General features: G+C 55.6%; 4 protein-coding genes across 4 annotated transcripts; 3 read left to right on the top strand and 1 right to left on the bottom strand.

Moving 5' to 3' along the window:
* Window positions 1–825: 825 nt before the first annotated feature.
* osm1 (putative fumarate reductase Osm1) lies at window positions 826–3,402 on the top strand (the record flags this gene model as incomplete). The annotated part of the gene is made up of 5 exons (XM_025547838.1): window positions 826–1,278; window positions 1,344–1,412; window positions 1,486–1,723; window positions 1,785–3,238; window positions 3,305–3,402. The coding sequence occupies exons 1-5, from the start codon at window positions 1,239–1,241 to the stop codon at window positions 3,400–3,402; spliced, it is 1,899 nt and encodes a 632-aa protein (XP_025402442.1). The 5' UTR covers window positions 826–1,238.
* A 610-nt stretch (window positions 3,403–4,012) lies between these two features.
* On the bottom strand, window positions 4,013–5,097 carry BO70DRAFT_393758 (uncharacterized protein; the record flags this gene model as incomplete). The annotated part of the gene is made up of 2 exons (XM_025546405.1): window positions 4,013–4,375; window positions 4,423–5,097. The coding sequence occupies 2 exons, from the start codon at window positions 5,095–5,097 to the stop codon at window positions 4,013–4,015; spliced, it is 1,038 nt and encodes a 345-aa protein (XP_025402441.1).
* A 1,623-nt stretch (window positions 5,098–6,720) lies between these two features.
* BO70DRAFT_418405 (protein phosphatase 2A regulatory subunit CDC55) lies at window positions 6,721–8,891 on the top strand (the record flags this gene model as incomplete). The annotated part of the gene is made up of 6 exons (XM_025547449.1): window positions 6,721–6,764; window positions 6,967–7,007; window positions 7,106–7,203; window positions 7,261–7,906; window positions 7,969–8,534; window positions 8,598–8,891. The coding sequence occupies 6 exons, from the start codon at window positions 6,721–6,723 to the stop codon at window positions 8,619–8,621; spliced, it is 1,419 nt and encodes a 472-aa protein (XP_025402440.1). The 3' UTR covers window positions 8,622–8,891.
* A 1,162-nt stretch (window positions 8,892–10,053) lies between these two features.
* Window positions 10,054–15,411, top strand: BO70DRAFT_350458 (transcriptional regulator SIN3; the record flags this gene model as incomplete). Its single annotated transcript, XM_025541695.1, has 9 exons — window positions 10,054–10,154; window positions 10,215–10,279; window positions 10,355–11,010; window positions 11,076–11,176; window positions 11,226–11,961; window positions 12,024–12,506; window positions 12,591–13,448; window positions 13,501–14,736; window positions 14,794–15,411. 9 exons carry the CDS (start codon window positions 10,054–10,056, stop codon window positions 15,409–15,411), a joined length of 4,854 nt encoding a protein of 1,617 aa, XP_025402439.1.
* Window positions 15,412–15,533: the final 122 nt, after the last annotated feature.

The following is a 15,533-nucleotide window of genomic DNA, read 5'->3' as shown; positions in this document are numbered from 1 at the left end:
GAAATCACATTTAGCGAAGGTGGTTACGTCATTGGGTTTTCGGAATTCGGTCTCTGGGTGGTGATTGGTGGAAAGTGATAGGGTTAGCTTTTTGGCAGTCAGGTGATCGAATGGATTGCCGATCGGGGTGGAGGAGGATTCATTGGGGTTCTCTCATGGTTGCTTTTTGGGGTAGAGAATAATTGAAAATCTGGGGTCGGGGGGTTTCTTTTTGAAGGGGACATAGGTATGGGGTTTATATGATATGGTTGAATGGTGAGGGGGGTTGGGGATTTGTCAATGTCCCGAGGGGATGGAGTGATGGCTTCGGTCCCAGGTACTTTATGTACTTATCATTGCATTCCTCAGGCCCCTTGTGCATAGATTGCATACTGTATGTTGAGGGTTACCACATTACTACTACTAGCTACATAGTAGTACTGTAGCTATTTACTAAGAGCAATTTAAAGGTTGTCTACAAATAATACGGAGTAGGGTGTATTCCTATTATTTCTAGATGCGTTGCAGGTAAGAAGTCAGACTTTTCAGTGAGAAAGATGAATGATGCATCCTTCCAGGCTAGTTAGCCCCAGCAACCCATGGAACAAAGCGATCAACCCCAGAAGGGCCGAAAAATCGAGGCCGCCAGCGAACCCAAATCCGGGGAGAAGTTTATCGGCCGAGCATGACGTTGCCCGCTGACTGAGCTGACTTAAGCCCGCCCGCTGATTTGCTGGCCGCCGGGCATGTGAAAGGGCCGTGGTGTCATGCAGTGCTGGGGATCTTCTGTGAAGAGCTGCTCTGCTGACTTGGGACTGGATGCATGTGATGGTCCCTACAAAGTACTCGGGGGGTGCCTTGGGGATGTGGTATGAATACGGGCTCTGTTGGATGGCGTGGAGCATACCACTACCAACTAGGTAGGTAGGTAGGTAGGGAGTACTAGTGCCAACAGAATCAGGCCATGTCGATAGAAGGAAAGAAGGATTCTGTCTGGGGTAAAGGACGGTAAGCGTACGGTACAGACAGTACGTCAAAGCAGGGAAGATAAATGAGCCTCGGCCGAGTGAGCACAAGGGACCGTCGGCTTCTGAACGCTCTCTCTCCCCCGGATCCCCTGGTGCTTTAAGATCGCCCGCTCTCTTCTCCTTCTTCTCCTCCCACTTCTCCCAGCTGGTCTGCTTCTGGCTTCTCCTCCAGATTCATCCTCCTCTTCTCCCCCTCCTGTCATCCTCCCCTCCTCACATATCTCCTCCACGATGGCAACCGCCCCCAGAGTAATCGTCGTTGGCGGTGGACGTGAGTGATCTTCACCGCAACGAAACAGCTTTCCCCGCATTGCTGACCATTCGCTCGTTTCTCAGTGTCCGGGCTTAGTGCCGCCCACACCGTCTACCTCAACGGCGGGAATGTCCTCGTTCTAGACAAGCAGGGTTTGTTCTGTCCACCTCTTTGCAAAACCACTGTCGCATAATCCTGTATTTCCTCGAAAACTGACCAAAATAGCCTTCTTTGGTGGAAACTCCACCAAGGCCACTTCCGGTATTAACGGCGCCCTGACGCGCACCCAGGTCGACCTGGGCATCGCCGACAGCGTCAAGACTTTCTACGACGATACCCTCAAATCCGCCAGAGATAAGGCCCGTCCGGACCTCATCAAGGTCCTCACCTACAAGTCCGCCGCCGCCGTCGAGTGGTTGCAGGATGTCTTCAACCTCGACCTGACCCTTGTTTCCCGGCTCGGGTGAGTAACCTCCAGTTTGGGTGTCATTCTACGTTGCGAGGAGTCACGCTGATTTGAGCAGCGGTCACTCCCAGCCCCGTACGCATCGTGGCCACGATGCCAAGTTTCCCGGCATGGCCATCACCTACGCCCTCATGCAGCGTCTAGAAGAGATCACCGAGGCTGAGCCCGATCGTGTGCAGATCCTCAAGAAGGCTCGCGTCGCCTCCATCAACAAGTCTGGAAACCATGTGACTGGTGTGACATACGAATACAATGGCGAGACACATAGCGCGGATGGTGTCGTCGTTCTGGCCACTGGTGGCTATGCGGCTGACTTCGGTGATGGCTCGCTTCTCAAGCTGCACCGTCCCGACACTTTCGGCCTGTCCAGCACCAACGGTACCCACGCCACCGGTGACGGTCAGAAGATGTTGATGGAGATCGGTGCCAACGGCATCGACATGGACAAGGTCCAGGTGCACCCCACCGGCCTGGTGGACCCCAAGGACCCCGGCGCCAAGTTCAAGTTCCTGGCTGCGGAGGCCCTACGTGGTGAGGGCGGTCTTCTCCTCAACTCGGATGGTCAGCGTTTCTCCGATGAGCTGGGCCATCGTGACTATGTCTCGGGACAGATGTGGAAGGAGAAGGAGAAGGGCAAGTGGCCCATCCGCCTCGTGCTCAACAGCAAGGCTTCCAACGTCTTGGACTTCCACACTCGCCACTACTCCGGCCGTGGGCTGATGAAGAAGATTACGGGCAAGGAGCTCGCCAAGGAGATTGGCTGCGGCGACGCAGCCCTCCAGAAGACCTTCGACGAGTACAACCTCATCGCTGAAGGTAAGAAGAAGGACCCCTGGAACAAGAAGTTCTTCCACAACCTGCCTTTCAGCATCGACGACACCTTCCACGTGGCCGTGATGGAGCCTGTCCTGCACTTCACCATGGGCGGAATCGAGATCAACGAGCACGCCCAGGTTCTCAACTCGGAGCAGAAGCCCTTCGACGGCCTCTACGCCTGCGGTGAACTGGCCGGTGGTGTCCACGGCGCCAACCGTCTGGGTGGATCCTCGCTGCTGGGCTGCGTTGTCTACGGCCGTGTTGCGGGCGACAGCGCCAGCGAGTATCTGTTCAAGAAGCTGGTCTCCGGCGGCGCCTCCACAGCATCTCAGCGTCTCGGCCAGATCTCCCTGCACATCGACCCAGCCACCCCGGGCAAGATCGCCATCGAATGGACTGGCGCCGCCGAAGGTGGCCAGATCCCCGCGGCCGCTGGAACCCCAGCTGCCGCGGCCCAGGGCGCCAAATCCAGCGCAACCCCTGCCGGCGCCGCCGAGACGGCCAAGCCGAAACCCCCCTCCAAGTTCACCATCCCGGAGAAGGAATACTCGATGGAAGAAATTTCCAAACACAACAAGAAAGAAGACCTATGGATCGTAGTCAAGGGGATCGTGCTGGACGTGACCAATTGGCTCGATGAGCATCCGGGCGGAGCGAACGCCCTATTCAACTTCATGGGCCGCGATGCTACAGAAGGTACGACACGAACCCTGGTAACAGTAGAAAAGGAACCATACGCTAACAGTACTCCCTCCCTCCCAGAATTCGCAATGCTGCACGACGACGAAGTCATCCCCAAGTACGCCTCGCACATCGTCATCGGCCGTGTCAAGGGCCAGACCCCTAGTCTAGAGCTGTAAAAAAATCATTCAGAGATAGAGAATGGGAGAAGAGATCTTGATCGATCTTTGATGTTGTTGTTGTTGTTGTTGCTTGCTTGGCTGGTTGGGTGGGTATTGCTACTGGACAGAAAATATACCCGTGCAGCTACCTGTCCAATCAACCAACCAATCAACCAACCCACCCTTTTGATGCATACCCTTTATTTATTTTTATTTCACTTGATGATGATGATGATGATGGTTTTGGTTGAGCATGTTATAGTATTTTGCGGTGATGAATTTAGGACTACGGGTTATGTCCTCTTTTTACTTTACTTTACTTTCCTTTACTATGGTTGTGTTTCTTAGTTGTAAGATACAAACTAGCAATTACATACTGTGTTTTTCAATTCGTTCTTGTGTGGATGATAAGTAGGTAGTTGGGGTTTTCCTATATACTATATATGTTTATGTGTATATATCTAGTAATAAAACTAAAACCAGACTGGCTGGTTAAATCAGTAGCAGGATTCCGTAGATATCCTGGACATGGTGGATAGGTAGTTATCGCAAAAGGGAGAATGAGAATTAGAATGATTCATTCGAAGGGAAGGAAGGGATGAGATGAGCCAAGCGCTTGGCAACCGGGTCAATGCTGCATGTGCTTTAAGATCATCTTCAAGCGTCGCACAGCAGGCCCCTCCTCCTCTCCCCGGGAGTCCCTATTGGATTCCATCTCCTTAGCGGCCGCCTCCAGCGTAGGGCGCAGGTAGCCCCAGACCTCATCATGGTATCGTTCCTCGACCGCCACCCAATCCGCTCCGCCGGGTAACCCGGTCAGCACGGCATCTCGCAGGCTGGCTACGTCGGAATTTGTCACGGCTCCTGACGGGACTGTGTCGAGGAAGGTACCGATATCTGGGACCAGGCTGAGGGAGGTCAGTTTGTGGGGGGGGGAAGTTTGGTTTTGGGTTTGTTCAGGTGGGATCAGGCGGCGGAAGGAGTCGAGCATCTGTATCTCTGCGGGGTGAGTTGGACGGGGAATAGTTCTGTCTCCACGATTTCGGGGGGTTCGTGGGCGGAGGGCGGGAATTCGGGGTCGAATGTTCGGTCGGAAAGGAGGGATAGGACGGCGGAGCCGTCGGAGGGGACGAGGGAGGGTTCTGAGGGGAGAAGGGATCGCTGGTCCTGCGAGGAGGTGAGATTGCTGGGTTCTTTTTGGTATAGGTCTCCGGTTGTTTCTTTTCCTTTTCCTTTGCCTTCGCCTTGAGGGTCTAAATCGACGAGGTCGCTGTTGTTGTTGTTGAAGGATCCCGTGCGCTGGAACTCATCTTCTGTGAGCGGAGGGAGCTCGAACCCCCCGGATCGTTGTACGGTCGAGGTCGACCGAAATGTTTCAGCAGGGGTATGTATCGATCGGTCTCGAGTAGAGGGAGAGGCAGAAATTGAGGTTTCCTGGTAGTGTTGTTGTGCTGCTGCTAGTGCCGAGGGTGACGATGAGGGCCCGGCCTTACCGCTGCCCGCCAGCAGCTCAGCGGTATCGGCTGACAAGCCCGGAGCGGCAAAGGCATTTCTTGCGAGACCTGAGGCCGAATTCTGAATCCGACTGGCCAGAGTAGAGCTGTTTGGGCCTTCATTGGGATTGGGGTCTGTGGAGGAGGAGTCGGTCTCGTTGCGGTGGCGGTGTGTGTTTGCGGGCTTGTCGTCACTGCCCCGCTTCTGGTTGTTGGACATGGTCGGCAGCGGGCGGGGAGTTGTCGGTGCTGCTGCTACTGCTGCTGCTGCTGCTGCTGCTGCAAGTCCCAGATCGTCAGCAACAGAGACGGGTACAAACAATCCGGATAGGTGGGTAAGTTGTCAGACGCGATCGGAGGTCGAAGATAAGAGACCCTGGAATTCTTGTCAATTGCGCGGGGGGATCTTGGGTGCGAGTTCGGTCCAAGGGACTGACTCGGGATGAGTAGGAAGACGTGCATGTGAAGAGCCTCAGGCCAGCAAGGCGGCCGGGGCGGTGATGGGGGTCCTGAGATTCAAGGTAAAGCCGCCCGGCACGAGAAATACGGGCACGGATTCGGAGAGATCGTAATAATCGCCCGATCAGAAGCCTTATTATCGGATCATTGGTTCGGGTTAGTATGGCTCGGAAGGGACCCAGCAGGACCCCTCTTCCTTCGTGAACCTCTCACTGGGGTGAATGAGCTGGATGGGCTGGATGGGCTGTATAGCAAGTAGAGTGAGTTGTTTCTGCCAGCTCCAGCTAGATACCTATGTGTTATGTAGATCACAGAGAAAAAGCAACACCAACCCCATTGAAGCTCAGGTCCCTGAGACAAAGCAGGGCATTGACAACGGACTTATTTTTCGGGCCATTCTTGACACGAGCCCATTCACCGCGACTCCTGGTTGCATGCTACAATAAGGGCCACAACAATGGAGCCAAGGTGGGTTGCAATGAATGGAGGGGGAGTGGAGGGACGGTGGACTGGACAGTGGTTGATGTCAGCGCCCCGGCTGGGTTAAGTAAGTGCGTGCAAGTTGGGTAGGGTGTTGCTACGTGTGGCTGCTCTGCTCCCCACCACCGACGGACGGGTCTTGCCAAACCACCGCCTCACCTCAACCACCACCACCACTCCTCCTCTCCTCCTCCTCCTCCTCCCCCCATCTCCCTCCATCATCATCATCCTTCCCCCTCCCACTTCCCGCCTCCTCAACTCCCCTCTCCTTCCCCCCCCCCTCCTCCCTCTTCTGCTTCTCAACAGACAACCGTCTGTTGGTGCGGCTGGTCTGTGCTTCGCCTTGGCCTTTCTTTTTTCTATTATAGACTCCAGCACAATCACCAGTACTCGGTCCCCCCCTCAGAGAGATACAGGCGACCATCTCGACTTAAAAAGGAAAAAATAACAAAAACATCCCCTCCCCCCACCTACCCTCCTCCTCCTCCTTTGGTCTGATCAGCCCTGGCTGTCAATCATTTGTCTTCCCCAGCCTACAAGTGACTCAACCGGTCTGCCTCTTACGTGCTCGTCGGGCGTCGCGGCCTTGCTTCCTTCCTAACCTCTCCGCCTGTGCCATTCCCTCGTCGGATCTTCCCAGCCCTCCTCATCCCCGCCTCAGGTTCATTCCTATCCCGAATCCTATCGCCTGGTTGTCCCTCTTCCCATCGCTCCACCTCTGTTCGCCGTGAACGACCTAGACCGTCGAGTGAAAAGTTCTCCAGCTTGAGCCCTCGCACCACGACATCCGTATCCGCAGAACCCCACCTTAGGCCTCGCACCCGAGATCCTCGATTCGTGGATTTTATACTTCTCAGTCCTGGTCGCTGATAAACAACCCGGTAAAGGGTGGATCTGAAAGAAAATGGTAGACAGGGATCCAGGTTCACCTACCTGGAAGTTCACGCAGTGAGTCGAATCCCTTGAATGTCTCAGTTGCAGTGCCTGCGGTCGATCCCCACGGATGCGCCCGTCTTGGATGTCGGTGGGCTTGTGTCTACTGCTGAGGTTGGGGTGGAACTGGCGTCATCCTGGGGGATCGCGCTGTCCCCGCATCTGAATTCAGTGGCCCATGCAAAGTATCTAGACCTATGCTGATTGCTACAAATAGATGCTTTGGTGACAAAGGAGACGTAGAGGATATCACGGAAGGTACGTTCAATGGCCCTTGGTTCTGGACTTGGACCTGTCGCAAAACTACCAGCCGGTGGGGTGTCCTGTAATCAGCTGACATGGCTTGTTCTGATCAGCGGATATCATTTCGACCGTCGAGTTTGATCATACCGGAAACTACCTGGCTACGGGAGACAAGGGAGGACGTGTTGTGTTGTTTGAGAGGAACGAAACGGTAGCGATGCCCTCGCCTACTAGGCTTTGGGACAGACGGTTCTAACAGTCTGTCCAGAAAAAAACATGCGAGTACAAGTTCCACACCGAGTTTCAATCGCACGAGCCGGAATTCGACTACCTAAAATCCTTGGAAATCGAAGAGAAGATCAACAAAATCAAGTGGTGTAGACGGCAAAATGCATCCCACTTCCTCCTCTCGACTAACGATAAGACGATAAAGCTGTGGAAAGTGTTTGACAAGTCACTGAAGGTTGTTGCAGAGAACAACCTCTCGAGCGAGCTGACCCCTGCGGGTGTCGGCGGTGGAGGGGCTCCCCGTGCGCCCCGTGTATCATTCAAGGACCCGTCTTTGCTGAAGCTTCCGCGGATGACGCACCACGACACTGTTGTAGCTGCCGTCCCCCGAAGAACGTACGCGAACGCACACGCATACCACATCAACAGCATCTCTGTCAACAGCGATGGCGAAACCTTCATAAGTAGTGATGATCTCCGAATCAACCTATGGAACCTTAATATTCAGGATCAGAGTTTCAACATTGTGGACATCAAGCCTGCAAACATGGAGGAGCTCACGGAGGTCATCACGGCGGCCGAATTCCACCCGCAAAGTTGCAACTGGTTCATGTATGCCAGTTCCAAGGGCACAATCAAGCTAGCCGATATGCGGCAGCGGGCATTGTGCGATGAGCATTCCAAGCGTATGTGCTTTCCCCCGATGTGGTTGTCCGAGGAGCGTGCTAACCTTGTTGCCCCATTCCAGTCTTCGAGCAAGAAGAAGATGCCTCCTCCCGTTCCTTCTTTTCCGAGATCATATCCTCCATCTCCGACGTACGGTTCTCAACCGACGGTCGCTATATTGTGTCGCGAGATTACCTGACCGTCAAGATTTGGGATGTCAACATGGAGAGACAGCCCGTGAAGACGATCCCGATCCACGAGCACCTGCGGCCACGTTTGTGCGACACCTACGAAAATGACAGCATCTTCGATAAATTTGAAGTTGTCTTCTCGGGCGACGCGGAGAATGTGATGACGGGAAGCTACAACAACAACTTCATGATCTACCCGACCGACGCCAGCAAGGAGACGGAGATCGTGCTGCAGGCCGACAAGTCTGCTTTCAAGGCGAAGAAGGTTGGCGTCCCCACGCCGATGAACAAGGGTGCCAACGGAAAGAAGAACGGGTCTAGGGCCGGTAGCCCTGCGGGTCCTGGCAGTCGGATGAAGAAGGAGACGGATGCGGATCAGATCGATTTTAACAAGAAGATTCTGCACATGAGCTGGCATCCTTATGAGGATAGCATTGCCATTGCTGCTACCAATAACGTGAGTGTCCCCCTCCTTCGGACCGTTCTACGTAGGAACAAGCTGACCCGGGTGGACGTACAGCTGTTTGTCTTTTCCGCATTGTAAGTATGTGACAAGGTGGCCATAATCATTAATGGACAGGCACGTCCGTATGTGAATCAAAGATGGGACAGATATGAGACAAATAAGGTTGCTAGCAGCAGCATCGCAAATCCAAAATTAAGTTGCCAGTTCCAGTCGAGCTCTCTTTTTGCCCCGTTCTGTTGGAGTTTGGCCGTGCAATCAATTCTTCGTGCGCCTTCCATTTTTTTTTTTTTTTTTCGCTTAGCCCTTCTTCTGTTTTACGTCCGCTCGGATGCGGGATCCGGTCGACCCTGGCTCATGGCCATGGCAATGAGCCCGAGGAAGATGGATGATTGCTTGGGGGAGGCGTTTAGTGGGAACCGATAGAGAAAGACTACGTGGAGCCTCCAGAAGGTGTCTTGTCCCTTTTCGTGCCCGACGCCTGCTTATTGGATGTGCCGGGGTGGCCGATGTCCTTGCCGCCTGGGTAGATAGATACTGGTGGGACCGGCGCCGGGCTCTTTTGCTGCTTACACGGACGGTATGGTATGGGCGATGGGATAAATCCACCTCCAGTGCAATTAGAGCAAGACTTCAGATGGCCCGAATTGATAATGATGTCTACTAGTATCTACGGCGGAAAGTTCAGTATGAGTCCCGTGACCTGTTGTAGCGGACGGATGAATATATATACATGTGTCACCTGACAAGATCCCCGAGGGTGAATTATGAATCACACCAGAGGAAGTAGATGACCCGGTACAGGGAAAGTAAAATGAAAGCTGAGCGCGGTTTGAGAATGTCTCATGCCATCTGCATGCACTACTTACTATTAGGTTGGGGAAGAATAATAATACCCGGTCAGCCAGACCATGTGGTGAAGGGGAGGTGAGAGAAAAGCGAGTGGTGACGGAGCAGCCGGTCGGCCGGTCAATGACGTGGGGGAACCGCGGCAAGCCCCTGCTGCGTCATTCATCTGGGCCAATCAGCCGGCGGGGACGGCGGCGACCGGAAGATCGTGGCCCCGAGGCAGGCCGCGCTATGCGGGAAAGGGGTTAGTGCCCTCAAAGCCTCTCTCCGCCTTCGCCTTCTGTGGACTCTGGAGACTGACCATCCGTGATCGGTTGAGCGCAAACCATCCTTACTCTGCTGCTCTGCTGCATGCTGGCTACACAGCTTCTGTCCTGTCTCCCCCGATAACCCCGACTCCCACTCTTACATCTGCCCATCCTCATCTCGTGCCTCCTTGCGCCTGCCCTCTCGCCTGCGCCGTGCGGAGTCTCCAAGCCAGTGATGTCGCTGTGAAATCCAGCTGGCCCAAGAGAACCTCCCGCCGCGTCTAGAGGAACCACAGTGCAAGAGCTTTGCTCAAACTTGTCAGCAGGTCCATAGCTGTCTTCGGTCCCGGCCTTGCCTCGGTGCAGTGTTCCGAGGAGGAATCCCTGCTGCCACATTCTATTCATGCGCACAGATCATGAACTCTGCTGGGAACGATAACTGGCACCCCGGTGGCCCGCCAGCGCACCCCGGGCTGGACCAGATGGGCCAGCCACCTCGTCCTCTGGGCTCCTTTGGGTAAGCCCGCCAGATCTATGCTCTGTAGCGATAGCTGACCCAGGTGCTTACGCGACCCAGCCAAAACCCACCGCCTCAACAAGGCCCGTCTTCGCAGCCCACCGGTCCGGTCCTCCCACCCCCAGGTGAGCACCCCCTTTACTGCCATATAGCCCGTGACCCGTCATCGGAAATCTGGCTGACCTGCTTGCTGCTATTAGGTGCCTACCATCCTGCGAACCAACCTGGCGGCGGTCACTCCCTCCCTGGGCTGGCAGAGCTGAGCCAGGGCCACGCTGGTCCGCATCAGCCTACCCCATATGGCCAGCACCCAACCGCCCCCGCTCATAATGCTGGTCACTCGCTCCCGGGCATCGGACAAGCCATGCAACACCCCTCCCCACAGTCCATCAACCGGGAACGCGAGCGGGACTCCAGAGATCGGGAATTGATCGAGAGACAGCGTCAGGAGGAGATGGCGCACCGAGAGCGCGAGCAGCGCGAACGCGAACAGATCGAGCGCCAGCAGCTGGAGCGTCAACGTGAGCAGCAGCACCACCCAGTCCAGAGCCACACTGGTTCCATCACGATCCATCAGCCGCAAGCGAAAGTGCCCAACTCCATTCACGGTCCTAATGGACTGTTGTCTAACCTGGGACCGAACCCCGCAAATGGCCCCCAAGGATCGTTGCCCGCCTCTGGGGGACCTGGTGGGATCTATGGTCCTCAGATGCCACATGGTGAAGGCACACCCAGGTCGTACATGCAGCACCCAGGTGGCCCCCCGGGTCAGCCTTTGATGGCTTTTAATGGCACTGGCCCACCGATCCCCGGGAATGTTGCTGCGCTCGCCCAGGGTCAGCAGCCTATTCTGAATGTGAGTCACTAGTTACAGCCTTCTGGCAGATGCTCCATCGGATCGTCCCACTTACCGTTCTCTAGGATGCGCTGAGCTATCTAGACCAGGTCAAGGTCCGTTTTGTCGACCAGCCTGACGTGTATAACCGGTTTTTAGACATCATGAAAGACTTCAAGAGTCAAGCGTAAGTGTCCGGTGTCGCGATGGGATGTGCGTTTCTGACTTGACAGCAGGATTGATACTCCCGGAGTAATCCAACGTGTCTCGACGCTATTTAACGGACACCCTGCTCTTATCCAGGGGTTCAACACCTTCCTCCCCCCTGGATATCGAATCGAGTGCGGAACAGAAGATAACCCAGACGCGATTCGAGTGACAACTCCTTCGGGTACGAACACTTTGAGCATGCCCCGTGCTAGACACTCTTTGGACTCCTCTGGAGAACTTGGCCCATCCAGTAACATGGGCCCTCATGGGCGCCCTGAGTTCTTTGAGCAGTCGCGGCCGGGGTGGCAGCAGCAACCTCAACCTCAGCAGCCCCAGCAGCCCCAGCAGCAGCAGCAACCGCAGCAAAGCAACCTTCCTGGATCATACTCCCCCGGGTCTCGCATAATGGGGCCAAGTATTTTCGGCCAGCAAGGAGGCCAAAACCAGGCTCAAGAACATCACTATGACTATCCCACCCAGCAAGAGCAGCAAGCTGCTGCTGGGGCTGCTGCCATGGCTCACCAGCAGGATCAGCGGGGCGTCTCCCAGCTTCAAGGTGCTGCATCTGCTGCCTCCGCAGGTCTCGGACGGCCTTCTCTGTTGCAGGTGACAGCAGCGACACAGGGTCCCTCAAGCCTAACACAACCTATGAACAGCTTGGCGGGCGTTGGAACGGGGATGCTCCAAGGTGCTCAGGCAGACCTGAACAAGCGGGGCCCCGTTGAGTTTAACCACGCTATTAGTTACGTCAATAAGATCAAGGTAAGCAGATTGTGATTTTTTGATGATTGTTCTTGAGACTAACACTATTGTTCGTTGCCTAGAACCGCTTTTCAAGTGCCCCTGAAATTTATAAGCAATTCCTCGAAATATTGCAGACCTACCAGCGCGAGTCTAAACCAATTCAGGACGTTTATGCTCAAGTCACACAACTCTTCAATACGGCTCCTGATCTACTAGAAGATTTTAAGCAGTTCCTGCCTGAGTCTGCAGCGCATGCAAAGCAGCAAGCAGCGGCTCGCCAGGCAGAAGAGGCCGCCCCAATGAGCAATGTTCGTGGGGAGCCAAGCTATCCCAGCGCCAATGCTCTTCCCTCTCAGACTCCAAACCGCGACGTGAAGATGCCCCCGTTGGGCCAGTTCAATGTCAAGGATTCTGGTAAAGACGGAAAGAAACGTCGAGGCGGGCCAGGAGCTCCATCTACTATGGGTTCATCTATCTCAGGTCCTTCTGCTCCTGATGCGGCGCGTATGGCCGATGCGCAAGCCGGTCGAGCTGCAACCATTCAGGCCACCAATGCCAACAAGGTGAGTTCTATTTTCTTCTGCGTGCTGTTCCCTGATTATACCTCGCACGATCTCAATTCGGTACAAATTGCTGACCTTCCTCAGAGGGCTAAAGTCCACCATAAGCCTTCCCAGGCAGAGGCTCCAGCGGTTTCTCCCACACTCGTTCCCGCTCTGCCAGAGCCGATCCAGCCGACTTTCTCCTTGACGCCTACTCAAGAGGAATTCGCCTTCTTTGACCGGGTCAAGAAGTATATCGGAAACAAACAGACCTTCAGCGAGTTTCTCAAGCTCTGCAACCTATACTCCACAGATCTCATTGACAGACATGTTCTGGTGAAGAGGGCAGCTAGTTACATCGGCTCCAACCCGGAACTGATGGCCTGGTTCAAGCGCTTTATGCATGTGGATGAGCCCGAAGACAAGATTATCGACGTCAAGGCGAAACAGGACCCCGGGGTTGTCAATCTGTCTCATTGTCGCTCTCTTGGGCCCAGCTATCGCCTGTTACCGAAGCGTGAGCGCCAGAAGCCGTGCAGTGGGCGCGATCAGCTCTGTTACAGCGTCCTCAACGATGAGTGGGCTTCTCACCCCACCTGGGCATCGGAAGATTCGGGATTCGTCGCACACCGCAAAAACCAGTTCGAGGATGCTCTGCATCGTATCGAGGAGGACAGACACGATTACGACCATCACATCGAGGCGTGCACGCGCACTATCCAGCTTATCGAGCCTATTGTGCAGCAGTTCCTGGTGATGTCTGAAAGCGAGCGCGCTGCATTCAAACTTCCGCCCGGCCTTGGTGGCCAGAGTGAGGCGATCTACCAGCGGGTGATCAAGAAGATCTATGACAGACAGCGTGGAGAAAAGATCATTAAAGAGATGTTCGAGCGACCGTGCCATGTTTTGCCCATTGTTCTCTTCCGTCTCAAGCAGAAGTGCGAAGAGTGGAAAGCTAGCCAGGTAAGACCCAACGACCGTTTCATTATGCGGCAAGTAGCTGACCCTGCACTAGCGTGAATGGGACAAGATTTGGCGGGAGCAGATGCAGAAGGCCTACTGGCGGAGTCTGGATCACCAGGCAATTGCCAGCAAAGGTAGCGACAAGAAGCTGTTTGTGGCGAAACACATCCAGATGGAGATCCAGAACAAGTTTGAGGAAAGTCGGAATCTGCGCAGGAGTGGATACCAGACTGCGAAGCATCAGTTTGAGTCCACCTTCAACGACCCGGCCGTCATCATCGATGCCACGCACCTGCTGCTTACCTTCATTGACCGTAATTCTGCTGGGTTCGGGGCGGACCCGCAGAAGGTCATGACGTTCATAAAGGACTTCATCCCTGTGTTCTTTGGCATGGATCGGGACACGTTCCATGTGTACATGAATGAACTCTCTAGCGGCGCGTCCCCGATGGATGAAGATGACGAGAGTCTGGGTCCGGAGGAGAGCTCTACGCCGCGCAGCCGAAAGGGCATTAACGGCAAGAAGATCGATCTCCTGCGCGATGTCCTGGAGCGTCGCAGCGAGAAAGTGCAGCGGAGCGACAAGGAAGGCAGTGCACCGGCGAGCCGCGATGGCACCCCAGATGCCGTTCTGGTCCCATCAACGCCTGTTCCCGACCCCACCGAGCCGTTCGATGTGGCAGAATTGAAGTGGATGGAGCACCCCGGGCAGGGCAACTTCAACCAGCAGCGGGAGTACAACCTGAACGAGACGTACGAGAAGAAGGCGCATCACTTGTACGCGAACGCGAACATCTACTGCTTCTTCCGTACCTTCGAGATCCTCTACTCTCGCCTGCTCCGCATCAAACTCCACGAGAAGGATGCTCATGACGACGTGCGCCGGGCGCTCATCACCAAGCCGGCGCAGGAGCTCAACCTCATTGACAAGTTCCCGACAGACTTCTTCTACGACTGCGACCCGAAGGCGAACCTGTACCAGCAGATCGTGCGCATGTGTGAAGAGGTGATCAAGGGAGACATGGAGACGTCCCACCTGGAGGACACCCTTCGGCGCTACTACCTGCGCAGCGGCTACCAGCTGTACAATTTGGAGAAGATGTTCGCGGGCATCGCCAAGTTCGCGGGAGCGATTTTCAACGGGGACTCGAAGGACCGCAGCTCGGATATCATGAACCTCTTCTTCAAGGAGCGTGACAGGGAGGAGACGACGCACAACCAGGAGATCCAGTACCGCAAGCAGGTGGAACGACTGGTCAAGGACGGCGACATCTACCGGATTACCTACGTAAGTGCCCCCCGTTCTCGGCGCGGTGCGACATGGATGCTGACTGAACCCGCGCAGAACCCCGGCAGCAAGAAGACGGCGGTGCAGCTGCTAACGCCCGAGGATGCGACGCTGGAGAACGAGGAGCTGAGCCAGGAGGCGCGCTGGTCGTACTACGTCTCGGCGTACACGATGCGGGACCCGACGGAGGGGGTGGCCTTCTCGCAGATGCGGATGCCCTTCCTGAAGCGCAACCTGCCGGCGAAGCTCGAGCAAGAAGAAGAGTACAACCGGTACTACCGGCCGCTGGTGCACCAGGACGGGCTGATCATCCGGATCTGCGCCAACAGCTACCATATCCTGTACGAGCCCGGGAGCTTCGACTGGTGGTGGCGACCGACAACGCCGGTGGGCGAGTCGGCAGAGGAGACGGCCAAGGAGGAGGCGGCGGTGAAGGAGCGACGGCGGGACCGGTTCATGGAGAAGTTCGTCAACAACCCGCAGTGGGCGCACGGGCTCAGCAAGGACCAGGTGGATGAGTCGAACCAGCGCTTCCGCTCGTGGGTCAAGGGGGCGGACGGGGAGAGCGGCGTGGTGGTGGCGGCGGAGGGCTCTGGGTCGGACGCGGCGGACGACAAGGAAGACACCGAGATGGCCGACCACGAACAGCCCGTGGCGGAGTCAACGGAGCAGTGAGCGGGCATTCCTGAATCCCCCGCTGAGCAGATGTGTCTGCCTCCGTGGGTGACATGGCCCTCAAGGCGAGCCTGTCGCATTGTCCATACATAGCTTGTCGGCACGGGCCAGCGTCTCTTTCT

This window comes from Aspergillus heteromorphus (assembly GCF_003184545.1).
Source record: "Aspergillus heteromorphus CBS 117.55 chromosome Unknown BO70scaffold_4, whole genome shotgun sequence".
In the NCBI taxonomy this organism is placed as follows: Eukaryota; Fungi; Ascomycota; class Eurotiomycetes; order Eurotiales; family Aspergillaceae; genus Aspergillus; species Aspergillus heteromorphus.
This window is presented reverse-complemented; position numbering and strand designations above follow the sequence as displayed.